The sequence below is a fragment of the Muscardinus avellanarius genome, assembly GCF_963383645.1.
Source record: "Muscardinus avellanarius genome assembly, chromosome: 7".
Taxonomy (NCBI): domain Eukaryota; kingdom Metazoa; phylum Chordata; class Mammalia; order Rodentia; family Gliridae; genus Muscardinus; species Muscardinus avellanarius.
This window is the reverse complement of record NC_137793.1, coordinates 32023602-32037882: the sequence shown is the minus strand read 5'-3', so window position 1 is coordinate 32037882 and position 14281 is coordinate 32023602. Positions and strand designations below refer to the sequence as shown.

Genomic DNA, 14281 nt, shown 5'->3' with positions numbered 1-14281 from the left:
TATTCTTGTCAACTTAATTAACTTACTTGTTCATCATCCCAACCACATGTATTAAAAGGTTTTATCATAATAATATAAGTAAATGTCAAAGTTGTTGGCATTTAAAGAAGATTAGAAATGTTTTTTGATCACATTAACTTACCGTGGCACTGGACTTCATTGAATTACCTTCCCGTATTTACTGGGCTTCAACTGCTGCTGATATCTAGCTTAACTTTTTCTGACTTCACCAATTGCTGCCAGGAACATGGCTGGTCATTCAGCAGTGTAAACCAAATCACAGAGGAACACCTTGAAATAACCTGGACAGACTGATCTACTCTGAATACGCTCAGTCCAAAGAAATACCAGGCAACTGCATCTTATCAATGAAATCTTGGATTTTTGTCAGCTTTTTTTCACTGTGGATAGTAAAACTGGAGAGAAAATAACTCAGCAGGAAATGAAGATGAGAGTGCAAGACTTGATTTTTTTGGTTATCTGGAGCCCTGTATTCAAGGCTCCCTGGACCTATAGACTTTTCAACTTGTACTGGATGATACAACAAAGGTTCGAAGACCTACAAGAGTAGCAGTGTTGCTGTGCCGCAGTGGTGTGTGTAATGCAGACTCTACCAGTTGAGGAAGGATTCAGTTGCAACAGGTATTTTAAAGCTCAACAATCTAAGAAATCTGTTGGAGAATGAATTCTGTAATAGAGAAGACAAAAGAATTTAGATCATTAGTCTGTTGATGCAGTTAACTTTTACAGTTTCTGTGGGGGAAGGAAACATTATGGTAGTTTTTTATTGTTTTGTTTCTTTAACTTTACTGCAAATCTGATCGAAAACTCTCCAGGCTTAGCCAGGTGTGGTGGCACACACCTGTAATCCCAATACTTGGGGAATTGAGACAAGAGGATCGCAGATTTGAGGCCAGCCTCAGTAACTTAGCAAGACCCTGTTTCAAATTAAAAAATAAAATAGAGCTGGGGACGTAGCCCAGAGTTAGAATGCCTCTGGATTTATTCCCCCATTTAAAAAAAGAAAAGAAAAAAGAAACACCTCCAAGCTAATTCTGTGCAATTAATAAAGCACAAAAGCATGTATATAAAAAAACTTAAAATAACTTTAAACCTTTCTTATACTTTGAAAGGATCCTGCCTTTTAAGAGCCCATCATAAGTTTATAAACCTTACTATTACATAAATAACCTTTTGAACTAGTTTCTGGCTATCCTTGGAGACATTTGAAATGAATCCATAAATTTGAGTTTTTTTTAGATTTTAGATTTGAGGGGTAGAATATTCTTGTTATATATGTAAATACCTTTTTCCCATTTAAAGATTTGAAAAGAAGCATAAATGAAGCAATTAACTCCTGAATCATCGCATTAATTCTCCAGATGTGTTTTAACATTTTTTTCCACCTCTCTTTTAGGAACAGAGGAATTTATCCCTCATTTTACCTGATATTACAGTGAAGATGGTTCTTGAACTTTTGGAAGCCAGGAGATGCCCATCAGTCTGCAGGATAAAAACCAAAGACTAAAGCACAATGAAGAAAAGAATGCTTATTAGTACTTGAAGTTTGAATGTTGGCTACCTGCTGAATGTTCTTAGTGAGGGTTTTCCTACTTCAGTAACATCTAGGACAGTTCTTTGAAGAAACATTACTTTTGGGTGGAGTATCCTACATTACCCCATCAAGTGAAATCTGGATTTGACTGTTGTATTCTAGCAGGCATATTGTTAGGCTAGCCTTTAATCCATAAGTAGTTGTAATCATTAATTGACCCACCAAATCTGAACCGATATAAATCTCATCTAGAGTTTACCTATTATTAAAGACAGAGAGTTTTTGTAATACTTTTGGCTTGACAATATCACTTATGTTTCCTTTTTAGTTTGTTAGTAACTGGTTTTATACTTAAATACCATTTGGGAATGTACAACGTAACATCATTCACTGGAATGTGGTTATATAAGCAGGCTATGATAAAGAAACCTCACCAGTTTTAGTATTGTGAAAACATGTTGCTTTTTGTCATGCTTAAGAATAATTGTATAATCCCAGTGCTTGGAAGGCTGAGACAGGAGGATCTCACAGGTTTAAAGCCAGCCTTAGCTACTTAGCCCCTCCACAACTTAGACCCTGTTTCCAAATAAAATAGAAAATAGGTCGGGGAGTAGTATAGCCTGAAGGTAGAAAAGTCCCTGGGTTCCACACCAAGTACCATCAAAAAAAGAAGAATTGTAAGACTTGAAATCAAATCCTGATGGGGGACGGCATTGATTTATCCTATAAAATTGGAGTTAGGTCAGAATGTGGTCAGATTTTTAAATGAAAATTTGATTGGACAGCTTTTTGTTTTAATCTTAGCTAATTCTATTTAAAATATGCATCAAATAAATATATTCCCTGTGATGAAGTATATTCTTAATTTTGGCTTTTGCTTAGCACCAGAGAAATGGATCATATTTAAGTACTGAGAAGAGACAAAGAAACAAAGTATTCATATCTTGTCCTCATAGCTTAGTAAAATATATTTATCAAATGAATGAAGATGTTAGCCAGCCGTGGTGGCGTGCACTTTTAATCCCAGCATTCGGGAGGCTGAAACCTGGAGGATCGTGGTTCGCAGACAGCCTCAGCTACTTAGTGAGGCACTCTGCAACTCAGTGAGACCCGGTTTCAAAATAAAGAATAAAAAATAGGGTAGGGGGTGTAGCTCAGAGCTTGGGTTCCATCCCCAGACCCGCCCAAAAAAAAAAAGGAAGATGATTGTTTATGCCCTCAAGTGGTAAAGTTTCTCATTACCAAGTGAGAGAATGTTTACCATAAATGATATGTAAATCGTTTTTTAAAAGTTATACTTGAAAAAAAAAAGTTATACTTGCCCTAAGAAGTAAATTAACAATTTTACTTATTCTGTGAGACCAAAGTTTTTAATATGTTTGAGCAGAATGTCCCACAGAGAAAAATTTATAGTTGACAGGAAACCATGGTTTGTGCTAAATGAGTGAGGAGGGGTCAGAACTGCAACTAGGTCATCTATAAGGGCTTAAAAGGGGCATTAGTGTCTCAAAGAGTTGCTGTAGGTGAGAGGAGAAAGTACTTAATAGGATTTTCAGGTTATTAAGTGATGGTCCTATTTCCTTTCTTTGCCTCTAATGATAGATAAAGCCAGCAGCTATATAACCTCTAGGCTTCATGTTTTTAAATCAGTTATGAAGAAAGCCCTAGGATCTGCTTGTGGGGTAAAGGGAAATGTGTACAGAGTGGGAGCACTTGAGAACAAAAATAAAGCCAAAAAAAATTGTGTTTTGAATTTGAAGTGATGGAAGTAAAATAGTTTTAAAAGTCTGTGTTAAGGTTTCCATACAGAAATCACACACTTTGAAAGTCTGTGGTTAGTGGAATAACTCAATTATGCTTATAGCCTGGCCTGGTGATGCACACCTGTAATTCCAGTCCTTGGGAGGCTGAGGCAGGAGGATCACAGGTTCAAAGCCAGCCTGGGCAACTTAGTGAGACCCTGTTTGAAAACAAAACGGGCTAAGAGTATAGCTTAGAGGTGTAGAATGCCACTGGGTTCAATTCCGGATACCTCCCCCCACCCCAATCCATGTGTGTATATGTGTGTGTGTATAGATGCCTTGTATGCGTTTATCATTAAAGTTTACCTAGTTTGTTCCTGGTTTGTATCAGAAATAATGTACACAAAAATTTATGCTTATAATATGATTGAAACTTCTTTAAAGCAATCTATTTTTCATTCAACAAATTTTTGAAAATACAGTATGTTCTAGGTACTAAAAGAAGTAAACTGAACATGTTCCTTTGAATATTAGTAATTCTCTAGCTTATGAATCATATGCTAAAAGGTTTAATTTGCTCTATGCCACTTCCTAGAATCATCTAAATCAGAAAAAATTTTACTAAATTTGTGTTTTTGTGTTTTAAAGTCTGAGGCTAAGCTGGGCATGGTGATGTATACCTGTAATTCCAGTACCTGGGATGCTAAAACAGGAGTATTGCAGATTCATAGTACCCCTCAGCAACTTAGTGAGATCCTGTTTCAAAATAAAATAAGGCTGGGGGTGTGACTCAAAGGTAGAATGCCCCTGGGTTCAATCCCCAGTACCCTCCCCCCCCCCAAAAAAAAAAAAAAAAACTGAGCCTAGTGGTTTTCAAATACAGAAAACTAAAATGAAAGCCGGGCGTGGTGGCGCATGCTTAATCCCTGCGCTTGGGAGGCTGACAGGAGGATCGTGCAAGTTCGAAGCCAGCCTCAGCTACTTAGTGAAGCTCTCAACAACTTAGTGAGACCCTGTTTCCAAATAAAATATAAAATAGGTCTGGGAGTATAGCCCAGAGGTAGAAAGCCTCTGGGTTCCACCCCCAGTACCACCAAAAAGAAAGAAAGAAAGAAAGAAAGAAAGAAAGAAAGAAAGAAAGAAAGAAAGAAAGAAAGAAAGAAAACTAAAATGAACCACTATAAAGCAGCTGTTGTCCTAGTCCCGCTCAATTTTCCTTTTTGATCCTGTTCCCAAATAAAAAACAAGCTGGGTGTGGTGTGCATGCTTTATAACCTCAGTACTTAGAAGGCTGAGAACAGGTTGATCACAAGTTTGCAGCCAGCCTCAGCAACTTAAGCCCTCCACAGCTTAGTGAGACCCTGTTCCAAAATGAATAAAAATTAGTGCTGGCAGTATAGCTCGTAGGTAGAATGTCCTAGGTTCAATCCCTGGTGCCAATAAGAATAAAGTAGGGATAGGGTGGAGCCCAAAGGTAGAAGACTCCTAGGTTGTATCCTCAGTACCACCTCCCCCCAAAGAGGATTATTTTAACTTGGAATTTTAACATTTTTTTCTCTCTTGATTTCTTTAAACAGGTTTCTAAGCATGAATTGAGGAACAGAAGAAGCAGAGCAGATGATCGGAGCAGCATTTGTTCTCCCCAAATCTAGAAATTTTAGTTCACATGTACACTAGCCAGTGGTTGTGGACAGCCATTTACTTGGTGTAAAGAACTTAATTTCAGTACAAACTGGCTCGGGCAGCCTTGGTGATGCTGCATCACGAGTTGTAGCCGCTGTAATTGTGAATATTAACAGATAGTGAAACATGGTGTCCGGTTTTCTATTGCATTTTTTCAAGTGGAAAAGTTAACTAAATGGTTGACACACAAAAATTGGTGGAGAAATTGTGCATATGCCAATTTTATGTTAAAACTTTATTTTGAACTATACTGCTTTGAGATCTCATTTCAGAGGAATGGCATGAACAGTCTTCAGTCACAGTTGTGATGGTTGTAAATGCTCACAATTGTGCGTTCTTAGGGTTTTTCCACCCCTGGGGTTTGCAAGTTGTTAACTTAAAACATTCTTTAAATGGTTGGCTTCTTGTTCGCAAGCCAGCTGGTATGGTAGCAACCAAAGATTCCAGTGTTTGAGCATATGAAAGACTCTGCCTGCTTACCTGTGCTAGAAATAACAGCATCTAAAGTGAAGACTTAAGAAAAACTTAGTGACCACTAGATTATCCTTAGAATTCTGCATTAACTCTATAATGTTCTTGGTATTAAAAAAAAAAAAAAGCATATTTGTCACAGGAATTTAGTTAACATCTTACAACTGAACATGTATGTATGTTGCTTAGATAAATGTAATCACTGTAAACATCTATATGATCTGGGATTTTGTTTTTATTTTGAAATGGGAGCTTTTTTGTTTACAAGTTCATTAAAAACTAAAAACTTTCTGTAAGGAAATGAGATTTTTTTTTAAACAACAAAATGCCTTGCTGACTCACTAATGAAATAAAATCTCCCCAATTTTTTTGATAGACTACTTTAAGACATTTGTTACATGATATATCTTTGCAAGTCTTAAAATTTAGTGTTACAAAATCAAAATTGTTTCTTATTTAAGTTTTTTTTCCCCCCCTTTGGTCTGAAGGGAAAAGGCATTCTTACACTTTTTTTTAATGACTTGCAGGCACAATACCTAGTGCTGCAGCTGCCAGAACTTGGCATTGTAAATCCTGCTGCCACCGACATACAGCTAGACTGATTTTATATAAGAATTAAAGTGTTAAAGGGTTTGACTACAAAGGGTTTTTCTTTAAAATACGTGTGAAGTGGCTATAAGCAGTTTATTCTCTACCCGCTTCTCCGTAGTTACGTGTGTGTGTGCGCGTGCTTCTTCCCAATCTTTATTTGTGTATTCTTTTTCTCTCACCCAAGAGAAAGGAAAACTTATTAACCATAATTCTTTAAATAGGGTAATTTATTCATAGCATGTCAGAATAAATTAAGAGAACATTTTTCTGAAAATGTCAGGAGCCTATTGTGTAATTGTAGGTATTTTGTAAAGTAACCTTGGAAATGTAAAATTGACACACTTGGTCAAATTGTGTCAAGTTTAATTTGATTCGGGGCTTTTTTTCTTTCTTTCTACTTTAGCAATAATTACTTCCATATTGCCACATTTCTGCCATTAAGGAATATGTTAGTACCGTAATACTGAAGAAATATCAGTAAACTGAGCTTTGGGATAGGAAGCTTCTTTTGTTTTTTTTCTAACCACCTTGTCAGTTAAGGTATTTGTTTCTTGACTAATAAACCCTTTGATACTTTTAGCCAGAAATCAGTCTCATAAAGCTATTTTTGATTATAGTTTGTGTAAAATAAAACTGTTTAGCTTCGGTAATAAACTTTCCAAGCTGAACTCCCTCTAGCAAGATATTTTTCAGTGCTTTTATTTACTATGCACTTAGACTATGCACTTTTTCTGAAATATTTTTGTAACACTTTTTTGTATTTTTGCCATTTGAAAAGGTTGTGGTGTAGTTGGTCTGTAATTAAGTTGCAGATTTAAAACTGCTGTTAGCTTTGTAAATCAAAATATAGGTGTTTTTGTCCTGGTATATTGTTATTACATCTGCAGCTGGAGCTGGAATCCCAGTGATCTTCTAGCTACCATTCATTTTCTTCACAGTTCACACAAGAAGAATGTGAAATTCAGTGAATGCTGTTACTAATCCTGTCGGGAGATGAATCTCATTTCACCAAAATTAAATTATGTTTTTCCACTAAAATGATGAATACAAGTTGAAGATAACATCACTCTGAAATGGGAAGACCTCACCACTTAAGGCTCCACAGTGGCTTTTTCAGCTGAACTCTAGGTTACTACTTTACTTCGTTCACCCATTGGGGGTTACAGTTTTTTTTAATGTTGGGAGATGGCCATTCTAACTACTGTTGAATGTCTCTGTTTTGGGAAGGTATAACAAAATAAAAAGAATATATATGAAGGGAGAGACTGGTTATCTCCTCCCATATGGTTGTGCTTATGCTCTTATGGGCCTATAGTGGATATGGAAATTTGCTCTTCTGATTTCCTATCAGCAAATACTTTAGGTAATTTTCCTACTTTTACTAGTCTTTGCAGGACTATTAGTATGAAATGTTTTAAATGGCATATAGTAATTAATAAGCTTAATTCCATTATAAGAATATCAAGAATTTTACAATCCAAGCCAGTAAGCTAGTTTACCCTAAAGTTTGGTGAAATATTGAGAGTAATTTATTTTAGCTTGTTTGGGGGGGGGGTACTAGGGATCAAAATCCATTTTTATTTTGATTAAGATCTAGAGAAATTGCCCAGGATTGCCTCAGAATTGTGATCTTCCTTCACTTCCTGAGTCACTGGAGTTAGAGGCATGTGCCACTGTGCCTAGCTCTTCTAATTTGATTAGTATGAGCCATAGGAATTTCTAAAAAGGGCTGGCTCAAACGTTTTTAGCTCAGCTAAAAATTCAGTAGCTCTCAACATAGGTGATTTTATGATGGCTCATTCACAGTCTGGGATAGCTTGCTGCTTTGTGAACCAAAACAATATCTAGCAATGTTCTTTACTTGTTTTTAAACAACAGCGATAAGACTAAGATATGAAGTATAGTGAAGAAATGTTATAAACAGGGAATTTAGTCCAGATGTACTGTTTCCTACCACTATCCCCCCCACCCCCAATGCTGGAGATTGAATCCAAGGCCTCACACATGTTAGGCAAGTATTCCACCACTGAGCCATACTTATTTTGAGATAGGATCCTACTAAATTACCCAGCCTGAACTCAAATTTGTGATCCTCCTGCCTCAGCCTCCCTAGTAGCTGAGATTATAGACCTGTGCCACTATAGCCAGCTCTGCTAAAATATTAATTTTTTAGTATGCTTATTTTTTTAAATGGCTAAAGATGGTGATGAACGAAGAATAAAAATGATCTCAACTGGCTATGCATTATGCTTAATCATCAAATGTTATCTTTTTGAAGTATAGTGATTTTTTTTTCTGATAATTTGGTTAACCAAGTTTTAAGGGCATATTCAAAATATAATGAAAATTTCCAGCAGTGGCAAAACTGAATAGGTATCCAATACACGTACTACAGAGAGCCATGGCTCCTGGAGAGTTTCTGGATTCATGGATGGGGCAGAGAAATGTAAGATGGACCTGGAAAAGCCAGAAAGGAAATCTCAAAATGGTGTACATATGTCAAAGGACCCAGAGCTATTGAAGGGTTCAGAGTGACCGAATCTGTCAATTACTTTCTCAAAATAACTAATGATAGCAAAATAGTTTCTATCAACTCAAGAATATTGAGCCCATGATTAGATTGTTATAAAAATTGAGAAAATTTTCCAAGAACAACTGAAGAATGCTAATAAAGGGAATGGTACATTTGAAAATCATTTTGCAACCTAACATCTCAGTTCTTAGGTATGCCACCTCACTGTTGTGGTTGTTTTTCTTCGTTTTGTTGGGTTTTTTTTTTTTTGTGTGTGTGTGTGTGTGTGGTACTGAGGGTGGAACCCAGGGGCTTTTCTACCTCTGGTCTATACTCCCAAACCTATTTGATACATTATGTGGAAAGAGGGTCTCACTAAGTTGCTGAGAGCCTCACAAGTAGCTGAGGCTGGCTTCAAACCTTTGGGATCCTCCTGTCACAGCCTCCCAACCGGTGGGATTACAAACATGCGCCACCACACCTGGTCACCTTACAAGTTTTACAGGTCTTCTGAAATACTTACAAATGTTTGAAAAAAGTGTGGGCTACGCAAAGTAAGCCATCTTGGTAAGCTTTGTAGATTCAGGACCTAGATCTGATTACTTTCAGCTTTCATGCTGTTAAACTGTTGTGTCCTTTTATTTTTAAATAAGTTGACAATATTAGCCATCATTTATTGAATGTTGTGTGCCAGGTACTATTATAAGTGTTTTACAACTATTGATAGCCTTACAATACTCAGCTTCTTGTAATGTAGGTCATGTTTGCCGTTTTACAGAAGAGATATTAGGATGTGGAGTTAGAGGAGATAGTTACATTCACTTAGATTCTTAGATATAGTTAATTGCAGATTGAACCCGGGGATGTTGTACCTCTGAGCTACATTTCCAGCCCTATTTTATTTTCTTATTTTGCAACAGGTTCTCATTAAGATGCTGAAGGTTTTGCTAAATTGCTGAGGCTGGCCTCAAAACTGTTCCTTCTGTATCCAGATTCCCAAATACTAGAGTTATGAGCATGCTCCACCATGCCCAGCTAGTCCCCCCTTTTTGTGTGTGTGGTACTGGGGATGGAACCCAGGGACATTCTACCTCTGAGCTACACCCCCAGCCCTATTTTTTATTCTTTATTTGGAAACTGAGTTGCAAAGGGCCTCACTAGTAGTAGCTGAGGCTGGCTGTAAACCGCGATCCTTCTGTCTCCGCCTCCCCAATGCTGGGATTACAAGCGTGTGCTACCACGGCCAGCCTTAGCTTTCCCCTTTTAAAAACAATTTATATTGCTGTCAGGATAGCAGCTTAATGGATTAAATTAAAAAGATGGGGATTGGGAGTTTAAAGACTTGAAGGCAACTAAGATTTCTTTCATATGGAAGTATATGGCCTTTATTAAAATTAGGATGGGCATAACAGTATGGATAGAGAATATGCTTAGCGTGTGCAAAAATAGCACAAAAATTGACTAGGGCACAAATGGGACCTGTCTAATTCATTTATAAAACTTGGAGTTAGGAAAGTGTGACTAGGAGCCGGGCGTGGTGGCGCATGCTTGTAATCCCCACGCTTGGGAAGCTGAGACTGGAGGGTTACATGGGTTCGAAGCCAGCCTCAGCTACTTAGTGAGGCTCTTAGCAATTTAGTGAGACCCTGTTTCCAAATAAAATATAAAAAAGGTCTGGGAGTATAGCCCGGAGGTAGATAGCCTCTAGGTTCCACCCCCAGTACCACCAAAAAAAAAAAAAGTGACTAGCCTCATGTGGTGGCACATGCTTGTAATCCCAGTATTTGGGAGGATGAGACAGAAGGAATACGCAGGTTTGCAGCCAGCCTCAGCAACTTAAACCCTGTTTCAAAGTAAAAGAATAAAATAGGACTGTAGATGTAGCTTGAAGGTAGAATGCCCAGTACCACACAACTGTGACTACATTGACACAACTCAAACTTTGGCAGGGCAGAGCCCATCTAGATATATATCTAGCCCAGACTTTACACAAATAATGGATTCTGTGTCTGTCACTGGGAATTAAAGTAGTTCTCTCTGAGCCACACCCCCAGTTCTATTTTACTTTTTAGTTAGAAACAGGATCTCAGGAGGTTAGGCTGTCCTCAAACCTGTGATCCTCTTCTCACAGCCTTCCAGGTAATGTTCGTATTAGAGGTTTTTGTTGTTTTATTTATTTTTGCGGTACTGGGGATGTGACCCAGGGGCATTCTACCTCAGAGCTATGCCTCCAGCCCTGGATTTTAATTTTACTTTGAAAATGTGTCTCACTGAGTTGGGAAAGGCCTCACTAAGTAGCTGAGGCTGTCCGCAAACTGTGATCCTGTCTTGTTCTCCCAAATGCTTACAAGTGTGTCCCACCATGCTTGGCTTTCTTTAATCCCTAAAATACGCACACTTTAAATGGCAAGGGCAATCGGTAGCTTCCCCAATAGTAAAAAGCAGTTTTTAAAGGGCTTGAGTCAGTTTGGAGTACCTTGGTTCCTTTGTAGCATTTATGTTTATTTGGGAACAGGATCTCAGTTGCTGAGAACCTTACTAGGTCGCTGAGACTGGCTTTGAACCTACAATCCTGTCTCTTCCCAAGTACAGGGATTACAGGTATCTACCACCATGCCCAGTTTTAGTTTTTATTTTGAAACAGGATCTTGCTAATTTACTGAGGGCCTGGCTAAAGACTCAGAGGTCTTAAGACCCTGCAGAAGTTGTCCTTCAATCTGCAGTGCTGTCTTGCCTCCTGGGTACTGGGATTACAAGCTTGGGCCACTATTAAAGAATAGTTAGCTTTTGTAACTTCATCTAATCGTGAATTACTACTTTCACTATATGGGATCTGAATCTGCCATACGCAAAAAGCTGCTGCGTGTCGTAAAATTGAGGCGAGGAGAAGAAAGTCAACAATTCAAATAGACTGAGGCAGAGGGGTGAGAGCCATTCATACAAGTTTGGAGGAATGAATGTCTTTAGAAGGTATAGAAGGTGTGGCCTGTATATGTAATCCCAGTGCTTGGGAGGCTGAGAGTGGAGAATCACGGGTTCAAAGCCAGTCTGAGCAACCTAGTTAGGAGGACAGTCTCAGCAAATAGTGAGACCCTGTAGTGGGGCTGGGAGTATAGCTCAGAGGTAGAATGCCTCTGGGCTCAATCTCCAGTATCACACAAAAAATAAAAGCAGGCTGGGGCTGTAGTACTCAGCAGTAGCATGCCCCTGGGTTTAATCCCCAGTACCAAAATAAAGTGTTCTGGCTTAATTTAAGTGCATTAAAAACTTTTTTTTTTTTTCGGGTTTGGGGATGAAACATTTGACCTCCAAAATACACTCCCTTCTCAATTTTTTTTTTTAATTGAAACAGCCTCATTAAGTTGCTGAGGGCCTCACTAAGTAGCTGATGCTGTCTGCAAACTACGATCCTCTGGTTTCAGCCTCCGGAATGCTGGGATTACAAGTGTGCGCCACCACACCCAGCTACTAAGAACATTTTTTTAAATGGAAGTATTTGCTGGGCATGGTGGCGCACACTTGTAATCCCTGCGCTTGGGAGGCGGAGACGGGAAGATCACGCTGGTTCAAAGCCAGCAAGAGACCCTGTTTCCAAAAATAAAAAAGTGAGTGTAGCCCGGAGATAGAAGGGCTTCCAGGAACCCCAGTACCACCAAATAAAATAAAATGGAAACATTTGGTGTGATTTTTAGTCTAAGGTGGGATTCTTCAACACCTGTGTATGTGGAGATTCCTCTCCGGGACTTGGGAGGGAGAGACCTGAAATGAAGGCACGGACAATTGTCTCTTGGACAACTGACAACTTTATTCTCTAGGACAGTTTTTATACCCTTTTTCAGTTATGCTAAAATCATGACTTCATGAGAAAGAAAACATCAAAGTACAATACAGAATGATTGATATAGAACATAAGTCATGTGCTTACAAAATACAATTATTAAAGGGAAATTACAAGAGCAAGGGGGAACAAAGAGACCTGGTTAAAGATTATTAAGTGTGATTGTGGCCAGTTCCCGCTTTCACCGGTAGGCCGGGGGCATGAAATTCCGGAAAGACCAGGAGTCACCCAGAGTCTCGGAAAGGTTGGCCTTTCGCCAAACCACCTTAACTCTCAGAACCTTTCGTTACTCAGGCTTCGTCCATGTCCATCATGTGTACATCTTTCTTGGTTTCACTTTCAAATAATTAAGGGACAGTAATACATGTTTACTGACCTTTACTAGTCACTGGTATCTCATGTTTCTTGGGAGCAAAAAGAAAAGTAAAATGTCAATTTTGCTGTTTAGCAATCTTACTAAATATTAAATTCTCTGATTTCTAAATTCTAGGGTACCGTTTGTTTTGCAGTGCTGGGGTCAAGCTTAGGGCTTTACACATGCTTGACAGTTGCTCTCCTGCTGAGTTATACCCCATCTCATAGAGCACAATGTCCATGTGTGTTTGGGATAAAAGGATCAAACCAGGGGCATTCTACAATCCCCAGTTACATCCCCAACCCTTTATATTTTGTAATGTTAGGTTGCTGAGGCTGGTGTTGAAATTGCAAACCTATTGTCACAGCCCCATAAGTACTGGGATTACAAGCATATGCTATTATGCCCAGGTTTTTTGTTGTTGTTGTTTTGCATTGTTTTGTTGTTTTGTGATACTGGGGTTGGAACTCCGGGACATTCTACCTCAGAACTATACCCCCAACCCTAGTTTTTATTCTTTACTTTGAAACAGGGTCTCACTGAGTTGCAAACCCCCCCCCCCCCCCACCACCACCAAGTAGCTGAGGCTGTCTGGGAACTGTGATCCTCCTGTCTCAGCCTCCCAAATGCTGGGATTGCAAGCGTGCGCCACCATGCCCAGCTCAACAATATTTTTACAATTACATTTATGGAGCAGTGTCTTGGGTTATAAAAATGTAGCCTCTTTTCAACATTACCATATTAGGTCTGCAATTTTACTGATTCAGAAAAGGAAAATAGTTTGAATAACTGCCAGAGAGAATTTCTGTGGGTTTCAGGCAGCTAACCATTGATTCTGTATCCCAGTGCTGTATTATACCTGTTTGGAATTGGAAGAGAGGAAATAGGTATTTTTAGTAACTGCTTATAGCAATTGCTAAGTAAATATTTTAATTAGTTGCATAACTGATTTGCACTACTAGCATGTCACTTAAGAGTGTAGTGGAGCGGGGTGTGATGGCATACACTTGTAATCCCAGTACTTGGGAGGCTGAGACAGGAGGATTGCAGGTTCAAGGACAGCCTCAACTACTTAGGCCCTCCACAACTTAGTGAGACTGTGTTTCAAAATAAGGAATAAAAAATAGAGCTGGGGGTGTAGCTCGAAGCTAGAATGGCCCTGGGCTCAATCCTAGTTAAGCAAAAAGAAAAAGTGCAGTGTTTGCTGGGAGTGGTTCACCCCTGTAATCCTAGTACTTGGAGACTGAGACAGGAGGATTGCAGGTATGAGACTGGTTTCAGCAACCTAACAAGACCCTGTTTCAAGACAAAAATATACATAGGACTGAGAATTTAGCTCAGGGGTAGAATCCCTGTGTTAATCTCCAGTACCACGCACACACACATGCACACACACAGAGTATAATGTTTAGCTGGGCATGGTGATGCATGTTTGTAATCCTGGTGCTTGGGAGGCTGAGACAGGAAGATCTAAGGGTTCAGCAACTTAGACTCTGTTTCCAAATAAAAACTAAAATTGGTCTGTGGGTGTAGC

The 14281-nt window shown here is 38.8% G+C and overlaps 1 protein-coding gene across 1 annotated transcript in view; it reads left to right on the top strand.

Moving 5' to 3' along the window:
- Positions 1 to 296, top strand: part of CSNK1A1 (casein kinase 1 alpha 1) — a gene marked incomplete at both ends in the record, with an annotated part of 44685 nt that extends 44389 nt beyond the window's left edge. The window contains one exon of the mRNA XM_080699507.1: positions 244 to 296. Coding sequence (XP_080555633.1) covers positions 244 to 296 — 53 coding nt within the window. The remainder of the gene's footprint in view (positions 1 to 243) is intronic.
- Positions 297 to 14281: the final 13985 nt, after the last annotated feature.